The sequence below is a fragment of the Vigna radiata genome, chromosome 1 (genome assembly GCF_000741045.1).
Source record: "Vigna radiata var. radiata cultivar VC1973A chromosome 1, Vradiata_ver6, whole genome shotgun sequence".
Classification (NCBI taxonomy): Eukaryota; Viridiplantae; Streptophyta; class Magnoliopsida; order Fabales; family Fabaceae; genus Vigna; species Vigna radiata.
Genome location: NC_028351.1, coordinates 12148057 through 12168441, shown reverse-complemented (window position 1 = coordinate 12168441; position 20385 = coordinate 12148057). Strand labels below are relative to the sequence as shown.

The window sequence follows — 20385 nt, the reverse complement described above, 5'->3', positions numbered from 1 at the left end:
TTATTATAATAAATAATTTAAACTTGCTATATTATCAGCTATGTTATTTTAAGGAATTTGTGGTTGAAAATTGATGTTATCTATAGGAACAAAAATGAGGTCTCACACGCACATTTTTATTCTCTAAAGAAATCAGTTTTAATTTAAGATAATAGAAAAGTGGTTTTAAATACGAATCATCATTTTCCTTATATCATGAGACTTATTTTCATATATCCAATAATTTCACAAGTCCAAGGAAAAAATAATTTAAATATATTATCTCCTTCAACAATTTAAAATGTCTTTTAAAAACAAATTTTGAAATTCTAATTTTAAAACAAACAATATTTAATTGTGATCATTAACTTCCATTATATTATATCAAATAATTTGAAGTTGGAAAATATATCAATTAAAAAAAAGCAAACATCATGGAAGTGCTAAACAATCTCATAAGAGTTGTACTTAACAATGCCATGTATCAATCACTAAAAAGAGTGAACATTAATAAGTGCTTTTTCTGTTTTAAAAAAAGTGATTTTCCTCTCTTAAAAGCCATAATATATATATCCATGAAATATCAAGAGAATATTCTTTACACTCCAATAGTCTTGTGATTTTATACAATGAAACCTAGCTCCATTTCACCTTCAAAATGAAAGAAAAAGAAAACAATCAGAGCAAATTCTTCAACAGCTTTCATTTTTTTTTTCAAGTTTTTAGGTACCCTTTTTTCAATAAATTAAGAAGAAGAATAATCTTTTCAACATCAATAACAACATAATTTGGAACACTTTAATTTTGTAATATTAAGATATAATTTTTCACACACCACAATTTCACAATGAAACAAACAAGAGATGCAATCTGATTTACCTGAGAATATAGACCATATATAAAGAGAAGCCCAAGGAATATGATGATAGAATTCTACGAGAGACAAATAAAAAAAATTAAATATTTCTTTTTTCATAAATTAAAATTAATTTATGCTTCTTCAAATTAACTTACATATGAACTAATTTCATTTAAACTAATTTTGCTTTATCTTTTTCTCTCTCTTGAAATTATTTATGAAAAAAATGTTTCCAAACAAACCCTTAAAGTAAAGAAAATAAACACAAAGGAGCATGCATACATACATACCTGAGAAAGATGGGTAGGGGCATGAGAGGATTTAGGGTTTGAATTGTATGGAAGTGATTGTTGTGAATTATGTGGCTGTTACAACAAAGGCAAAGGAAAATTAAAATCATAAAAACCAAAAAAAAAAACTATGAAATCCTCACATTCACATATAATATCATATTCAGGAAAAAGCTTATGCATGATAAAGCTTATGGAAACATTACTTTTAAGTCTTTCATGCATAATTCTGGTTGCCTCACAATGTATATTTGGTCACCAACTGCATTTTCTTTATAGTTTTCTTGATTTCGGTGCCAAGTCCATAGTGCATACGTGGAATTCACAGCCTGCAACAACATAGGATGATAGAATTTTGAACAAAAGAATAGATATCATGTAGGTGAGAATCCATGGACTTTATCCATGTCATGAACAGAAAGAAAAATTCAATGAAATACATTATATAACCACATACAAAGAAAACTTTTTCATCCAAAATATATATAGACAGATTTTTTTTTTTATGTTTTTGAATGTTTTTACAGATGTTAGTTTATTGTTTAATCATGCTTAGTAATCTTGTTAATTATTAGTATAAATAGATTCATATTGTGTAAATATTCTTTATCTTATCATTACACATCAATAGTTCTACCAAATTTTGTAATTTTCAGTAAAAAAAGTGAGATAAATGCTGACCCAAATTTGTTTGTTATTCCACACACACACAACACAAGTTTAAACTTGTATAATCTCTTGTGGGAACTCTCCCATTTTAAGGAACGTAGTGTTTGTGGGACTCAAATTATAGTAGATTTAGTTCAATTTTAAGCAATTTTGTAACTTTGGATTTTTTTTTTTAATTATCCAAATTCAAAATATTGTTTTTTTTTTTTATTTTTGTTTAAGTATTTTGTTCTTTGATTTTGTCATAACAAAATTATGTTATGATTAGTTTTGTTTTTTCTCTTTAATTTTTTCCAACTCAACAGTTGAGTTGGAAGAGATTAAAGAAAAAAGAAACAAGTTTGACCAGAGAATTAGAGATGATAGAGACCCAAAGTTAGAAGTACCAAACATGTCATCTCATTGACACCAAAGATCAAAATATAGGTACTTATAAGAAGAATATTTTGATTACTCAATAAAACAAAAATATTTAATAGGATTTATGAAGTACTTAAACCTTAATTAAGTCATTGAAGTATTGTTTTTCTTGATAAGGAACTCATGCAAAGAACTCTCACCCATGATGTTCTAAGCTCAATTATACTATGAGTGTAAAGGAAAAAAGAGGATATAACCATTTATTCATATAGAGAATTCGTCATTTAGCATAAGCCTATCTATGAAAGACTAAATTCATAAACCTAAAAGATACTTCAAAAAGAATTTTGATAAAGGTAAGGAAAATAATCAAATTATAGACTTAAATCAGCTGAACTCAAGCTTCCTAGTTTCAAACAAACAATTTCAAGATTTGAATTTGACTTTATTCATTAGCCAGTAGCTTCAAATACTTGATTAGGTTGATTCATTTACACCCAAATGAATGAATCTTTCTAATTGATTCCATGTACAAATGAATGTAACAACCAAATTATTTCTTTATCAAGTTGCACACCACCACTAAACATTGGTGTAAACATCTTGCAATGTTGAAGCAAGCACAAACTAACAAGACAAACATAGCATCCCAAAGCTTGTGATGATAAATTTCATTCATAATGAAGTATATGCACATAAAATCTGTTTGGATAAACTTCTCCACAAATACTTCCAAGAGAAGAGAAGAAAAAAGTGAAATAATTTTTTCCATAAGCTAAAATTAACATATACATAATTAAAAAACTCTTATAAAATATTAATCTAAGACAAGTTCTACAAAATATAAGCTATTTTAATTTATGGAGAAATTCATTCCATTTTGTTTTTCTTATAAGTGTATAGAAAACTTTATCCAAATAGTTTCATAGTTCATGAGTAATAGTATTATGGATATTCCAATGAACTTGAACTTGAACAAAAGAATAGATGAATGAGCTAATTGAACCAGTAATAGAAATTATTAACAAGTAAATTTTAAACCAAACTTAATCCTATAAAATTATTTTGTAAAATAAGGTTTGTACCGAGTTATATATTGTAAATTTTCCTTTGTCTTTTGTCAATTTAAAACTTTCAACACACCTCATCGTTTCAAGGCATATACATTTTGAGCAAGGGACTATGTATTTATGGATGCTTCGATATGAGATGACACAATAGCTTTAATAAACAATAAATTTCATTAGAATAAACTTTTAAATGTTTTTGATAACCATATTAAATAATGTATTTTAAATCTAACTCAATCATACAAAATCAGCTTGTAAGGTGAAGTTTGTATCTATTTGTATATTGTAAAGTTGTCTTATTATTGTGAAAAGGTTCAGAGTATGAAGGTTTAACCTCAAGTATCCCATGTCCAAAACTGCTTTCTCTAAAAGCACTCCACTCAGGTTGTTTGTTCCAACAAAAGTGTCCTTTGGCAGGACCAGATGAAAAATTTGATTTGCAAACTCCTCCATATTCTGGTATATTATCTCTAGGAGAAGGACACTTTCCAGGGTCATCTGCATGATCAACATCTACTTTCTCTATATTTCCACCATCTCCAACAGTTATGTAGATTGGTGCACAAGGATCCAATGTGTAATTATAAACTCTGTTCATCCTCTCATAAGCATGAACCTGCAACATGGACAACATGTGACACTGCTTGTGTGAACAATAGGAAAAACCTACTTGTAAAATACTCTTAATTTCAACACAATTGCAGATAATTCTATTTGCAGAAATTGTGCAAAATAAGACATTCATTACATATTTTGCCAAAAAAAAGTCCTAGTCTAATTAATTAAATTAACAAGTGAAAAGAGCAACATCCATGAATTTATCTCCATAAAAGCTCTAGGTTTAGAATTTCAGGCAGGCTTAGAATGCATTTTTTTCACATTTCCTAATCCTATAACATATGAACATCATAACTCCATCATAAGAAAAAAATCTATATAAAACTGCAGAAGATCTTGAATATTTTCAACTAATGTTCTAAAGCACAAAAATTTAACTCACATGACCATTGAAAACAATGTCAACCCTGTATTGATAAAGAATCTCTTCCATTTCCAACCTCATACACTCAAATTCTTGATAGTGTGAAGCATAACTGTTATACCATGGAGGATGCATTGCAGCTACTAACCAAGGGGTCACACTACGGTCTATATTTTGCAGGTCTTGCTTCAGCCAAGAAAACTGTGCACCTGAATTGAAATACTTCAAGTTGAGTTGAAGCATCTAAAATTATGTGCATTCAGTGGTTAGTTTACACAAGGTAAGCATTAGTTATCATTTACCAGAACTATTGTAATCAACATATGCTCCTAACATGATAAAGTGTATGCCCCCAGCATCAAAAGAGTAGTAGAAGTTACTTTTAGAGCCACTTTCTTCTGCAGGAACTGCAAATCGTGTTAAGTATGATTTGAATGTGATCCCACCAGCTTGAGGTTCAATCTCATGATTCCCTTCAATAACCATCATAGGAACTTCTGAGGTCAAAGGTTCCATAAACCTGATGTTTCAGAAACCAAATTGCTTTTCAACTATTTGTATAAGAGATTCTAATGTTTCACCTCTTCCCCTTCCACCCTCAATATGTTTTTCTAACAAGCATATGCATAGCACTAATAATGCAGCAAATTCACAAGCCTAACAAACTACCAAATGATATGCAGAATAATATCAAGGATCCTGATATTTTAACAACTTTTTTTAATAACATTTTGACAACAGGACACGTGTTACCATTTTATTAGTTTGTTTGAATTTATTTTTAACAACTCTTTTTTGACAATTTTTTGACAACGTGGTAGTTTGTGATTGGTCCATTTCAAATATTTTTTTTAAAAATAAATTCAAACAAACCAATAAAATGGTGACACATGTCTTGTTATCAAAATGTTGTTAAAAAAGTTGTTAAAATATCAGGATCCCTGATACCAAAACAGAAGAAACATCTTGAAAAAAATTTGTTCCTAACAAAATTCATGTGGAACTTAGACTTACATAAATTCCTAACAAAAGGCCTATTTATCCCATGTCCATATAGAGAAAAGTAGATTTTTTTTTCAAGTTATACCGTTTAACACATACAATTAGATTAGTCTGCTTCAGCTAAGTCTTGATTACATAATTAGTCATAGAACTCAGAAGTTGAGGTAGTTTACCTTCCCCACCCATCCCATCGAGGTTGATACGTTTCTCTAATAGGAGCATCTGGAAATGCACATGAATAACATGAAACTCCCTTTCCACCAGTTGTAAGATACTGATTTGCATATGTCAAATCTCCAACCATTAGAATCATTGAGGGATCATTATGAATTAGATGATCAATAGTTGATGTAGAATTTCTTGTGAGGCCCAGATCTCCAACAACTGCTATTCTAGCTGGATAATTATTTGGACTAGGTTTAGGAAAAGTCTCAAAAAAACGCTCTTGGCTCATGGCTGGAATAGAACTATCCCCACATTTGTAATAATATCTTGTTCCAGGTTCAAGACCTGCACCAAGAAAGAAGTATCTCTGAACTTTCTCCAAACTGATAACAAATTTGTGTCATTGCACTTATTCACTTGGTTTATATCTTATAGTTTGTATCTTAAAAAATTTACAGAAAATAAGTCACATTCTTTTAAAAGATTTTTATCACAGGAACAATCGTTCAAAAATGTAAGTTCTTTTATCCAACAATTGTATCACAAGACAAACATCAAACTTTGTAAAGTATTGCTTTTAAGAACCTAGGATAATTAACAATAACAACAATAGGTCTTTTAAGGAGGAAGATAACACCAATGAGACATGAGTTCAACCCACACTGACATCACTCCAACTCTCAAAACCTTAAAATAATGAGTTTCTGATTCTTTCTTTCTTATATGTTATTCAAATTTTTCATCTATAGTCATTCAATGTGGGAGTTAGACTCACTTATATTTCAAACACGGCTACCCTCCATTTGAGCATAAATACAAATAAAAAGAAACTCAAACATACCTTCAAGTTTCACATGATGAATGATACCAGAGGTGTAATTCCATAGGCCTTCAAAGGGATACAACTGACTGTAAACAACAGAATCACCTTTCCCAACACTTGTGTACTTGCCACTCTCTTTTCCATACCACACTTCACTTCCAATAGATGCAGGATCTACTGGCGTCACGTTGAGGCCAATCTGTGCATCCCCTTATCCGAAACCAAACAACACAAACAAGTAACAACAACTTGATGCTTTAGAACACAACACTATTAACATTCAAAAAATAATTTATTTTCTGTGCACTTTCAATTTAAAGAATGATACACTGTCGGCAAATCATAAATCATCCTTGTTATGACGGTAGAATGGTCTATTTAGTTCCTCAAAGTGTATGACAGATTCAATATAATCCTGCAATTCAAATAAATTAAGAAAAAAGGTCCATGAAAGTAGCTATCGTCCCTATATATTATCATCAAGTGCAATTTAATTCTTACTCGGAGATACTAAATTGCATTTTAAGGATAACATGTGATGAATGTGAAGAACAAAAACTACCTTAAAAGACATTTTTTGTGAGGATCAAATTCACAATCAAGCTTTTCAGATCAGATGCCAAATAAAACCCCCTTTGAACTATCATGGGCTAATTATTCTTAAAAATGACAGCTTTTTTGGAAACTCTGAGGAGAGGAGGTAAAGTACCAGTAACCCAAGAAACCCACATAGAAGTTGGTGAAGAAATTGCAAGAGCAATCTGTTCAGGGAAATTCAAAGTGACATTCTTTCTTAGCCTTGGATGAGTCATGGGCAGGTCATCACTGCCCCGTCGCAGTGATGGGTCGAACCGGCGGGTCACAGGCTCAAATGGGCCATCCAAAGTGGTGGGAATGTGACTCTCAGTCACTGCCATGACGGTGATAAAGTCGGTGCTCATCATCACCAAAACCATGGCCAGCATGCACAAGGTGGTGCAGATTTTCATTTCTGGCACAAAGTGAAGGAATGGCTGAACTTTTTTTCTGTATATGATGTTGAATTGTTAAGGGTAACTAAACAAAACATTAACAAGGTTGATCACTGTGGTGTAACTGTAAAAGACATAATTTGAAGTAAAGTAGTTAACTCAGCTCATGCGCCATACGTTGTCGCTTAGGTGGCACATTGTTATCAGCATCTCCGTTCTAATGTTCGAATATGCTGCTTCTTCTATGTTTTCTATCTATAAAATTATTACTAAAAAAACTTGGAAAATAATAATTTCATATCCTTCAAAACAAAATAACACCAACTTAACATTTTATTTTGATAAAAATATGGACACATTGTACTTTTTTCTAATATAGATAAATAATTTAATTAGAAAAGTAACCAAATTTAAATAAATAATGATTTAAAAAAATAAAACGATGAAATATTTATTATCCTTTAAAAAATAATTAAATTTAAAATTACTAAAAATGTAATATCCCATTTAATAAATTAATACCACTAAAATATGCATCACAAAATCAATAATCCAATTGCAAATAATCCAATACCTAGAGGAAAAGTTATTATAGTTAACTTAATAGTATAACCAACAATTATAGAAGGGTTTTATATAACTTCAAGATATTACATTGAAACAAAGATAACTACCAAATTTTTCAAAAGGATTATCTACGACTAGATCAGATCTAGAAAATAAATTGTTGCGTCTTCCTTCTCCTAGATCAACTATTATTTTCTTCTCAGCTCATACCAATTAAAATAATTATCATAAAAAAAATAACACAGTAGAAAGTAAATTAATATGAAAAAGAATTTTCATGTAATGAAAATAAAATTAACATCACGTACTTAGTCATTCATACAAATCATTAATAAAGAAAAACATATCATATATAAAGACTCGTACAAGACTCAATTATTTGGATATATGTATTGATATCAAATTTTGAAAAATCATGCATTTGTGATAGTTTTTATTATTCTGCAAAACCATTACTAATAAGTTTTATCCTATCATACAAAAATTTAGTTCATTAATATTTTTGGCCAAAGATAAACCCCCTAGCCTAGGATCTCATATTCTTCCCACCAGATACCTCATCCATCTCCATTTGTAGTTAGAGGATTATTAGAGCATCGGAATCCATGAAGTCCAAATACGACATAGACACAGAGATGTAGTTAAATTGAAAAAAAAAAATAATAATAAGACACGGAACACATGTATAGACATATATATTGATTGGTTAGAACTAGAGAGCACGTTATGAGGATCACTCTAACTATTTGTAGTTTCCAATCTTCAAATAGAGGAGTAAAAAGCGAGAAAACTTAAAATAATAAAACCCTTTTATAAAACTTTATATTTACACTTTAATATTTTAATGTTAAAATAAATTTTTAAATCCATTATCAATTCAAAAATACTATATTTTAGACTCTTAAAAAATGAAAATATAATTATTTTAATTGAAAATAAAGTTGGGAAGTAAAATTGATAAAAATATATTTTCACAAAAAAAGATTAACAAATGATTAAAGAAAAGGTGACAAAGATTAACTTGTTAGCAATTTCTATTATATATATAACAAATCATTATTATTAAATATGTTTGAGCTATTATATTTTATTAATCAATTTATTAAAGTTATTTAGTTAATTCAATTATAACTAAATATATATGTCATGAAAGATGAAAGATTTATTATGTAAAAATTATGAATATTATTTTGATTTGTTGGGAGGTTAAATTATAAATATTAAAAATTAAAAAAAGTATCCGATTATGGTTCTTTTCTGTGTGAGCAGACATAATTATTCTTGTATTTCTCTTCTTTATTTTTATTGTTTTGTTTTTAGTGACCATATTGTTGATTATTTGTAACAACATTGTTCTCCCACCAACTGAGGCACTTTAAACATCTTTCATATTTTTCCTTTCTTTGTTATTTTTATCGTTTTCTTTTGTTCACTATTCTTCTACAATCTTCATTTTCCTGGAAAATAAACACATAAAAACAATTATACTAATCTAAGAACAAATAAATACAATTTGTACATCTTTCCATGAGAATTAACACACAAACACATGAAAAAGAGATAGAAATAAGTGTGAATATTAGATAAATATCACACTTATCATGACTCACTCTACACCAACTATTACTTTTATTACTCTTCTCCTTAAGAAATCGTAATAAAAGAAAATTTCACCAACATCAGATCTTTTTCCAACCCTTCTTCTTAATTTCTAAAAAAAAAATAGAACTATTTTGTCGACGTCAATTATCATCTAAGTTGACACACCATCAATATTATGTAACCCAACAACAACAAAAATCTACATTCCCACCAGAGGCTCAATAAATATACTAGAAATCACATTCCTTCAATGGATGCAAAGACAAATATGAACATTCATTGCACAGGCCATTTTCATACTCAACAATAGGATCCATTTTCAGGAAAAAGGACAACATAGGATTCACAATTTGGTCTCATAAAAATAAGTAGATGAGACAGCCAAGCCTTGCACATCATATGTGCGTACAAGTCTTTGCCTCTTGTCAGGTGTCTCCAACCAACAGAACTCCAAATGGAACGATTTTGATTCTGCCACACTTTTTGCTATATCACAAGGGCATCCCATGTACATGCCCCCCGGTAATAGTATCATCTGATAACCTCCATCAAATGTCACCAAATACTCTGATATTCTGCCACTCCAATGCACATTGGTTGTAACATTTTCCCCATCAGATATTGATGTAACATCCTGATATCCAAACAAAAATAGCAACAACATAAACCTCCAGTATTCAGAAAGTGGTGATAATCTTAAAATATCTTATGGTCTACAACATATGAAGGTAAGGGAAAAGGACTCATGTTGAGTCAAATAGAAGAAATAACTTGTTTATCAAATGTTTGTACATTGCTCCAATAAAATAAATTTGAAAGGGGTGATGAAGAAGTATACAGAAGAAAATGTCATTCAATAAAGATTCTATACATCTTATATAGTATTTGTCTGCATCTTCTGAAAAACTTTGACGTTATTTTTTGTTCTGTCGTATGTCAATAACTCCATTTCAAACATCTGAATAGTAGAACTAATATTGCAAAAGGGAATTAGAGAGTAAAAACTTCATAAAAGATATTCAAACAGAAGACAAGCAAAGGGGCATAAATAAAGCCTCAGGGCACTAAAATTTTGACTTGTTTTGACAGACAAATTGCATAATTCAGTGCTTTAACAATTCTATTGAACTAAAGTTTCACTATGAGTAGGCCACATTTGTTATTGAGTTGTAAAATACCTGAATAAGTTGGCCATTGTGATCCATCTCATGTAACACAACGGTATCGGCTTTAGCAATTGTGGAACCATAAACACCACTTCGTTTTGTAATGGAATGGCCTTTCCATTTACCAAGAAAAGGTGTAATCCTACTATTTGCATCCTGAAATGAATTCAAAATGAATGAAAAAGGTCATAAGAAACTATAGAATAAGATATTGTTCTGCTGCTGCTGCATGAGTAGAACATACAAAACAAAAACTCTTATCAAATCTGCAGTGGACATACACAATAAAAGAAAGATACACCTATCTCAGTTAAGCTCACCTTAGAACTGTCAAGTAGAGGAGGAGCCCCATCACTTCTTTCCTCTAGGAAGACGATAAGCATATCTACAGTACCTTTTGGCTCCAAAATGTGAAAGGCTCTTGCTCGCTTATCTCTTTGAAGAGAGTACAGGCAATTCTCACATACAACAGAAGGTCGCCGAGAGGGAAGCTTGAGATTTCTGCACCGTTTGGAAGTGTAAAGTAAATAATCTAAGGCATAAAATAAGACATGCATGCTAGTAATTTAGTATGCCTTCTTTTTACCATGTCGGAGCTCAGTGGTCAAATCACTCAACAATAAAACCTTCAATCCAAAGAGGAAAAGGTTCTCATTACAAATGTAAGGTGGCAAATAGTGTAGTTTTTCACATCAGGGTGTTAAAAGGGGAAGGGTAAAACTGAAAAAGCCAAGAAAACCTAAGAAAAACTACTAAAGAAGATCTTGGTTTTTGATACAGCAATGTCATCATGTAATCAATGTGAAAAACAACCTAGTCAAATAAAACTTGGTTTCTAGGATGTTTCAGATTAATCAAAATGACATTAAATCCGAAGGTTTCAAAGTACCTAAGTAAGCAATTGCCATGATATATTGTTAATTATAACCAAAGAATCAGAGTTTGAAACATTTGTTTCCCTACTTTGCCTGAAAGACTATAATACTAGCATCAAGTCATTATTTTAGTATGCCTCAACAGTTGAACAACATAAAGGAAAATCGGTTGATAAAGTAATATAATGTAAATAATAAGGCAACACCAGCACATGTTACATTGGAATAAAACTTCACATCAAGTTGAAAATTACTATCATCAAGAGCAGCGACTGCAGCATCACATTTAAGTGTTGACATTTCATAATTTCTATCTCCACTTTCAATGGAGCATAGCAAAGTTATTTTACTACTTTATTATTTTAGTAAGAGTAGAAATAAAGATATAGTGTCACACCAACCCACCACACTCCTCACTTTACCACTTATATTATGCAAGCTGCCAAATGATATGACAAGAATTCATTACTATTAGCCATTTATCTCTATGCCACGGCAATCTGAACAAGTGAAGCACACTCCATTATTATCTTCACCAAACCAAATGCAGCTAGACTTCATTTACTAAAGCAGTAATGCATGATAAATGTTATAACGTCAGCAATTGTTACACTTCACAAATATAGAAATCAGTCAAACAGAGCTACCTGGTCTCTTCTATGAAAAGAAGCATTTTTACCTTGGTGATTCTTCACCGGTGTCATCTTCACCGAGAACACCTTGCCTTAGTACTGTTTCCAACATGCCAGCTGTTTGGTATCTCAATGCAAATGCCCTCTCGGATGGAAAAAAGCCTATCTGCAAACTAATTGTGATGGATACACTAAAGAAACAATGGGATCATAAAGAAGGAACCAAAAAATGTTTTGAAAAGATGATGGTTTACAGTCAAGTTCTACATTCCAGCATAAGAAGAAAATCTCACTTGTTGATATTTGTCAGCAGTAAACATATTGGTTTCTTTAATTTTGTACTCAGCCCATTCTGCATCATTGTCATGTCCAGAAATTGAAGTACTTGATGAAGGTTGTTTAATATAAAGCCTGCAAGAAGCAACAATTAACATAAGATTTCCTCTCAACCTTTAAGCAACCTGATGATGAACAAATAATTCTCAGACTTAAATGATTTAATACAATGGGGTTACAGTTCAGTAGACTGAATCCACTCTCCTTGTAAAGGTCGAAATCATCTGTGCTTCAGATTCAAGTAACACAAAATTTCCGATGCGTTTTGTTTATTTAATTGATATTTTCTATTAACAATAACAAAAATGTCATTCGTTTTAAATTGGGTTAAATATGTTTTTCGTCTCCCAACTATTGGTCGTTTTTGTGTTTAGTCTCTTTTTCAAAGTATAGTACAATTTAGTCCTTCAACTTTAGAAAACTCTGGTATTAGTCCTTTTTACCAAATTTTTTTAACTTTATTTGCTGTTTCAAACGCGTTTCTCAGTTAACATTGAAGCAAAAATGTGTCAAAATGTGTAAACAATCCAAATGCTATAATGTAACGTGCTTGAAACAGCAAATAAAGTTTAAAAAATTTGGTAAAAAAGACTAAAACCATAGTTTTCTAAAGTTGAAGGACTAAATTGTACTATATTTTGAAAGAGGAACTAAACACAAAAACGGCCAATAGTTGAGGGACTAAAAACATATTTAACCCTTTTAAATTTTTGTCCTCATCTTTCAAAGTTTATAAAAAAGGAGAGAGCGAAAACAATATTTTGTTATTTTCTTTGTTTACTTTGTAAATTCTGAAAACCATTAAACAAAAGCAAAAAGAAAAGAAGATTTTGTCCAAAAAAATACATTATATCAATTTAAAAATAAGATAAAAACAATCAATGCTCTTTGCTTACAATTCTTCTAAAGTTCTAGTTGTGTTGCATTATTTACTTTTGCTTTGTTCACAAGAAAATAAGCATGCTGATAAGAGGGAGAGAAAAGTTTATTACGTTTGAATGAGACTCATGAGTTCATCTTCCCCATAAGAGCTAGCGGAAAGCTTGGTACTCAGTTGTTGTAACATATTCCCACATGAATCAAATTGCTACAAAACAGAGGAAAAGATTGCTACTCAAAAAGGAAATGAGATGAATAATATATAGAAAATAACTTGGGCACAGTTGTTTAAGTTGAGTACTTCCTTTCGAAATTTTAACTTAATAGACAATAACAATCATTCAATTTTAACTTAATAGACAATAACAATCATTCAATTTTAATTTGTACACACTACCACAGTAAAAATGTTTGCATTTCTATTTTAACCAGAAATCATTCTAGCCGAACTTTTACATTAGTTACTCTGAAAATCGCCAAACTTAACATTCATGTCAATTTTGATCAGATGACAGTGTAAAATGCCCTTAGTTTGTGCATGAGGTAGTTTAATTTCTGTGTCTTGTAAAATGATTTGCAACATCTTTTCCCATAACTTCAAACAAAAATTCATTTTTCTTTAATTATTTAGCCAGTACCCCAATAGAACCAGATAGCATTTTACTTTTGATATTTTAGGCAGCAAAAAATTTACACTAACAATTCCAAAGTCATGAAGTTTCAACTAATTAAAGGGAGGGTGTTCATATGTGTTTCTGGCATTTCTCAAAGTAGTTATCATGAAATTCAACACAAACTTAGCATACATGTGAAATTATAACTGGATTGGATGACAATGTAAAGAGAGTATAATCTCTACATTTTGTAAAAACATTACCAACAAATCAAAATCCTTCTAAGACAAAGCACAATGCAGAAGTACAAAGGCACTAGAAAGAGTGAAAGAAGTAAAAGCAAAGTTTGTCCATGAAAGAAAAAGGGTATAAGAAAAAATTATTGAAAGGGGTTTTGAGATGGTACATAGAAAGAGCCGTTCCACTTTCCAGAGTTAAGGTTGATGAAACGTCGCAGGTTGTCGATGCTCATAGCAGATTCTTCGAGGGTTGGGGAGGAAGAAGATGCTCTGATTCTGAAAGAAGGGGAAGAGAAAGCAACGGAGTTTGGATTAAATGAAAGGAAGCGAAGGGTGTTAGTGTTAAGGTTGGGAAGAGAAGGAACCCAAACAGAACAACACTGAACAGAAGATGAAGCCATTTTTGGTGTCTCTTCCTCTCAAAGTGCCACTAAAACACCACCACGATTTTCAAGATGGATAAGACCTTCTTCTTCTCTAAATACCTTTTCTTACTTTTGAAAAATATATATATAATAAATTTATTATTCTGGAATAATAATGATATTTTGGGATCACAATTTTACCAAATTAAAAGGAAAATTAGATTTTGAAATCATCGTCATTCTGTAATAAAAAAAATAAAATATTTTGAATTAGCATATCAACACTTGATTTTAAAATGGTAGTTTTGAAATGTAAAAAAACATCCATTTGGGGTGTTAATCATGTAATATTTGTTTATCCATAAACAATTTTATGTAATTTTTTAAAAACACGTCTTATCAAATTTACATTAATTGCATTTTAGGTTTTTATGAAAGTCTCAACAGCTTTAAAAAAAAACGATAATTTAATGTTTCAAGAGTAAAAGATTAAAAAAAACAGAGAAATTAAAACAAAAAAAAAGTGTATTATAATGATAATAAATATCATAATCCCATTTTTATTTTCATTTTCAAACTTGTTAAAAAAAATTATTTATATAATTCTCTCTCTTTTTTTTCTATTGTTTATTGGCACTATAAGCTACAATGGTTAGATATAGCATTCCATTTTTAACCGTTTACAACGGATAAAATAAAACATTATAACATTGATAAAATAAAACATATATGTATACTAAGTACTATTATCTAAAAACAATAAATAATCATAATAATAAAATATATTTAAAACAAATAAGGAAAACTATTAGATGAAAAAAGAAAAAATATTTTACAATGTTCTTCACCAAAATTAGTTTAACACCTATCTTGCATATGCTCACATGTTCACGCAAGGTGATCATAAAAGAAACAATAGGATAACCTAGTCTGCCAAAAAAAAATATACTAAAACAAATACAAAATAACAAATATAAGATAAGTTATTATCAATATATTTCACCTTCTCATACATAATGTTAGTCCATTATCATCTTTGGTCAAAATATCCTAGACTAAGACCTTATTGAAATTCCTTCAATATCACCCCTACATATTTCCACAACTATATTATCACTTCAATTAAACATAATAATAACCATAAACATAGATAAAGTTCATGGCAAATCTATCTCAAACGGTCAAATAAGAAAAGAAAACATGAGTCTGGGAGACATAACTAATACAAACAATTATCATAATTTACGTAATTTTCTTTTATTTTAATTTGGTTTAACTTAGAAAAGAAGGATTCAAATGTAAAAAGGTAACAAAGGTTATAATTAAAACTATAAGAACGTCATATATAAGAAAAATGACAAATTCATTAATTAATGATTAATTGGGTCATCGCTTTAATAAATCTCCTTTATCAATTTTTGTTTTACTATTAATAATTTAGTTTGTTACAATTTACGTTATTGCAATTTATGTATGGAGGTTGATAACTTTACTCCGTCTTAATCTTCTCCATTTTTCCTTTGTTATAGTTTAGTCTTAACTATATATTTGGCACCTGTATTTCTTAGTTTAATTAGTACAATTTTGTTTTTTTATTTTTTTTATTCAATTTAGTCCTCTTATTTTTTAAAACAGTTTAATTTAATCATTTTTATTAAATTGTTATTAAGATCGTGTTAGTATATGTCACGTATTAATTGGAAGAATTTCTTTTTTTTATATTATTTTAATTTTAAAATAACAATGTTAAAAAAATTGAAAATTCCACCTATTTACATAATGATAAAATAAAAAAATCAAATCGATCGATTTTATAAAATAAAAAAACTAAATTAAACCAAAAAAAATTAAACCAAAGTAAAAAAATACGAGAACCAAATTTATAATCAAACAAATAGTTTAATCTTCATACACCATTTCACTTTTATACAAAAATACAAAGTAAATATTGTTATTAGAAAGAAATATATAAATTCCTAATTAAAATCTACAATAAGACTATTCAATGAATTAAATATATTTGTAAAATTAATCTACAATATAAATAATTTAAATATTAATTTCATGTTAATTATCAACTCTTAAACCAACACACTCTATTTCTCACTAAAAAACACTTTATACCCTAATTGACAAAAAGTTTAAGTCAAATTAATTTAGTTCGTCGAACTGATCTAGTCAACCAAAATCAAACTGATCAAAGTGTCGAACCAAAACCCTTGAAACTTAATAAAACCAGTAAAGGTTTTTAATTCACTCTGCTAAGAACATAAAAAAAACCGGATCAAAATAACCTTAACTACCAATTTTGCTATCCTTCATAATTATAACAAGTAAAAACAAAAACAAAAAATATTTCACTTAAACTAAAAAAGTTTTCAAGATTTAAAAAATGTTTATATAAATACTTTCAATCATAAAGTAATGAAAATGATAAGATAAAATCAACAAATAAAGAGTAGTATAAATACTTTGGTAATATGTTCCAATCATCATTTCATCGCGTAGTACTTCTTCATTAGATTGATTCGAAGTGAAAATTACGGTGAAGCAGGAAATAAGTTGGCTTTGGCCCAAAATTCACTCATTGTTATGTTGTTATTACCTCATCTTCAGGGGAGGGGCGGCCAGGGCGGCCGCGCGCCACTGAATGTCGGTTGTGGCCGTATAGCAGCCGATAATGTCGATGAAGCAGAAGTGAATGACGAAGGGAACAACGCCGACAACTAGAGAGAAGATTAAAGATTCTTCATCCTAATAAAGTTTGTCTTGTATATTCGATTTAGTTGTATATTTTCCGAAGATGTAAATGTAGTTCTTTCTTTAATTAAGGAAAGAATTTATCAATTATTCAAGATAGAATTAATTATACAGAAGGTGTGATTGAGTCATTAATATGACCATAAAGAGTCTGTCCTCCGAGAAGAGGAAGGAGCTGACGACGCCAAAGAATGAAATTAGTTGAGGTGAGACGTATGTTTAACATGTGGATCATGATGTTAAAGGAAAAAACACCATCATTATTAGCTATAGGGAAGAAAAGAAAAGAAGAAAGAGTAAGAAAGGATCGAAATATAAGAATTGTAACAAATGTGTTTTATTGATCTTGAAAGAGTAACCACCGTAACGTACAATAATTAAGGAAAGAATATATCAATTATTCAAGATAGAATCAATTATGCAGAAGACATTATTGAAATTCCTATCAGTTAGTCCATTATCATCTTTGGCCAAAGTATCCCAGATTAAGACATTATTGAAATTCCTTCAATATCACCACTACACATATCCACAACCATATTATCACTTCAATTAAACATAATAATAATAATAAAAAACATACATTAAGTTCATTGCAAATCTATCTCAAACAGTTAAATAAGAAAACATGGGTTTGAGAGACATAATCGAACAACTATAACAATTTTAAAGCAAATATCATAATTTATGAATTTTCTTTTATTTTAATTTGGTTTAACTTATAAAAGAAGGATTCAAATATAAAAAGGTAACAAATTGAAGTTAGAATTCAAACTATAAGAACGCCATACAAAAATGACAAATTCATTAATGATTGGGTCATCATCACTTTTGTAAATCTCCTTCATCAATTTTTGTTTTACCATTAGTAATTTAGCTCGCTACAATTTACATTCTTTCAATTCATGTATGGAGGTTGATAACTTTAATCCACCTTAATCTTCTCCATTTTTCCTTTGTTATAGTTTAGCCTTAACTATATATTTCGTACCTGTATTTCTTAGTTTAGTTAGTACAATTTTGTTCCCTTATTTTTTATTCAATTTAGTTCTCTTAATTTTTTAAAACGGTTTAATTTGTCAATTTGATCACTTTTATTAAATTATCATCAACATCATGTTTATACATGTCACGTATCAATGGGAAAAATTTTGATTTTTTATATTTTTTTAATTTAAAAAAAAACAATGTTAAAAAAATTTAAAATTCCACCTATTTACATATAACGATACAATATTAACAAAAAAAATTCACATTGACTGATTTATAAAATAAGACAACTAAATTAACCAAAAAAATACACTATTCCACTTTTATATAAAAATACAAAGTAAATACTGTTATTAGAATGAAATATATAAATTCCTAATTAAAATCTACATTAAGAGATAATTCAATGAATTAAATATACTTATAAAATTAATCCACGATATAAACAATTTAAATATCAATTTCATCTTAATTATGAAATCTTAAACCAACACACTCTAATTCAGACTTAAAAACACTCTACACCCTAATTGACAAAAAGTTTACGTCAAATTAATTTAGTTCGTCGAACTGATCTAGTTAACCAAAATCAGTCTGTTCAAAGTGTGGAACCAAAACCCTTCAAACTTAATAAAACAAGTAAAGGTTTAAAGATAAATTAAAACAGGTTTCAAGATTTAAAAAATGTTTACATAAATACTTCAATCATAAAAAAGAAAATGATAAGATAAAATCAGCATATATATATATATATATATATATATATATATATATATATATATATATATAAAAGAAGATGAACAAGGTCTTTCCTTCACCATCATCCACAAACCCTAAAATCCTAAACATCTCACCAACAACACAAGCCATTGTACCTTTCAACAACAAACAACATACTTCTTCCTAATAATCTTATAATCGAATATTTAGATTTTTTATTGAATTGTTTTGTATGGTATGCCTTTAAAAATATACTGATATATTGATTTTTTTTTTTTTAATTTAAAAGCACAGGAGATGATACTAAGAAAAGCTCAGCAGACACGAACCATCGATGAAAAGGAAGTTGACATAATAAAGGACATTAACGAGAATGATCGAAATGCAGGAAGACGAGAGAGAGGGCAAAGGAGAAGCAGAGACAGGCATGGATGGAGCTGGTGCCATTGCAGGATGTTGTTGAACATGCACAGCAACTTTCATGCCATGGAAACAGTAGCCTCCACCTGAGAGGTAGTAATAGGTCTTTGCCTCTGTCATCTGCACCACATCACGACCACCTCTTGTCACGTTTCTTATGAAGTCTCTGTCTATGCAATTCTCGTAGTTTGTCTTGTTCACCTCCAGAACATTGAAGTATCTTTTGTCATACGTGAACACTTCATATCAAATTCATTACCATTAGCAGATATATGCAACAACAAAATCAAGTATATCATGTATTGATGGATAAATAAAAGAATACTTGTGGAAAATGTTAGATATGATGAATTCAAAATATATAAATAAATACAAATATTATTTTATAAATTAATTTACTTAAAATTTATTTACTAAAAAATAATAATATCTCTCCTGCCTAAATGTCTTCTATAGTTACCAAAATTTAATAAAGTACTCAAAAGGAAAAATAAATGTGTAAAAAGTTTGAGAATGAATTCGCTTATATTTTTTTAGCTAATTTTGTTTAATTTTTAACAATTTTTTTTTCTTTATTCGAACACATAAAAATTAACTAAAATTGTAATAAAAAAAATCACCGAATCCATAGAAAGTTTCATAAGTTTGAGGAGCAGAATGCAAAATGAAAACAAGTTATCCTGAAATTAATTTATAATTATTAGGTTAAATTAATTTATAATTCTTAGGTTAAATTAATTATAGTTATATACTTGGAACACATAAACTAAAAGGAACATTTTTTTAATTATATAGATGAATAAACAAATTTTAAATTTATGAGATCAAAACAAATTATACCCAAAAAACATATATTTAAATTTATTCACTTTATCTATGCTGAAAGAAGTTAAATTAAAAAACCAATTAACATATGTTGTATTTCAATCCATTCACATGTCATATAATGGTATGATCTTGTATTATTTTTGCTATTTGCCAAATCAAATAACAATATCATATATATATATATATATATATATATATATATATATATATATATATATATAT

The 20385-nt window shown here is 29.1% G+C and overlaps 3 protein-coding genes across 5 annotated transcripts in view; all 3 read right to left on the bottom strand.

The window, feature by feature from the left end:
* Positions 1–428: 428 nt before the first annotated feature.
* Positions 429–7305, bottom strand: LOC106764520 (purple acid phosphatase 23). 2 transcript variants are annotated; one of them, XM_014648825.2, is made up of 10 exons: positions 6909–7305; positions 6218–6409; positions 5385–5721; positions 4512–4729; positions 4228–4418; positions 3562–3843; positions 1335–1457; positions 1129–1203; positions 859–912; positions 429–630 (listed from the first exon to the last, which is right to left on the bottom strand). In XM_014648825.2, exons 1-10 carry the CDS (start codon positions 7186–7188, stop codon positions 616–618), a joined length of 1767 nt encoding a protein of 588 aa, XP_014504311.1. In that variant the 5' UTR covers positions 7189–7305; the 3' UTR covers positions 429–615. The 2 variants fall into 2 exon arrangements, with proteins under 2 accessions (XP_014504311.1, XP_014504384.1); XM_014648898.2 differs by lacking the exon at positions 859–912 and having other exon boundaries at positions 6909–7303.
* A 2205-nt stretch (positions 7306–9510) lies between these two features.
* Positions 9511–14553, bottom strand: LOC106757572. Its single transcript, XM_014640295.2, has 7 exons — positions 14248–14553; positions 13341–13435; positions 12306–12423; positions 12060–12178; positions 10826–11006; positions 10518–10661; positions 9511–9973 (listed from the first exon to the last, which is right to left on the bottom strand). The coding sequence occupies exons 1-7, from the start codon at positions 14479–14481 to the stop codon at positions 9683–9685; spliced, it is 1182 nt and encodes a 393-aa protein (XP_014495781.1). The 5' UTR covers positions 14482–14553; the 3' UTR covers positions 9511–9682.
* A 4656-nt stretch (positions 14554–19209) lies between these two features.
* Positions 19210–20385, bottom strand: part of LOC106757590 (lamin-like protein) — a 2816-nt gene continuing 1640 nt past the window's right edge. Inside the window, exon 2 of one of the 2 annotated variants that reach the window (XM_022778469.1) lies at positions 19210–19555. In XM_022778469.1, the coding sequence (XP_022634190.1) occupies positions 19219–19555 (337 nt within the window). In that variant the 3' untranslated portion in view covers positions 19210–19218. The remainder of the gene's footprint in view (positions 19556–20385) is intronic. The other variant, XM_022778473.1, reaches the window with a different exon arrangement.

What these genes read in the sequence shown, in the direction of transcription:
- LOC106764520 (XM_014648825.2), bottom strand. Translation starts at nt 7,188, where the DNA reads ATGAAAATCTGCACCACCTTGTGCATGCTGGCCATGGTTTTGGTGATG. An exon ending in TCATCATGTGAAACTTGAAG is followed by an intron (nt 5,722 to 6,217) that starts GTATGTTTGAGT and finishes TTCTTGGTGCAG; the next exon opens with GTCTTGAACCTGGAACAAGA. An exon ending in TGTTGATTACAATAGTTCTG is followed by an intron (nt 4,419 to 4,511) that starts GTAAATGATAAC and finishes ATTTCAATTCAG; the next exon opens with GTGCACAGTTTTCTTGGCTG.
- LOC106757572 (XM_014640295.2), bottom strand. Translation starts at nt 14,481, where the DNA reads ATGGCTTCATCTTCTGTTCAGTGTTGTTCTGTTTGGGTTCCTTCTCTT. An exon ending in CTCATGAGTCTCATTCAAAC is followed by an intron (nt 12,424 to 13,340) that starts GTAATAAACTTT and finishes TGCTTCTTGCAG; the next exon opens with GCTTTATATTAAACAACCTT. An exon ending in ACCGGTGAAGAATCACCAAG is followed by an intron (nt 11,007 to 12,059) that starts GTAAAAATGCTT and finishes CAAACGGTGCAG; the next exon opens with AAATCTCAAGCTTCCCTCTC.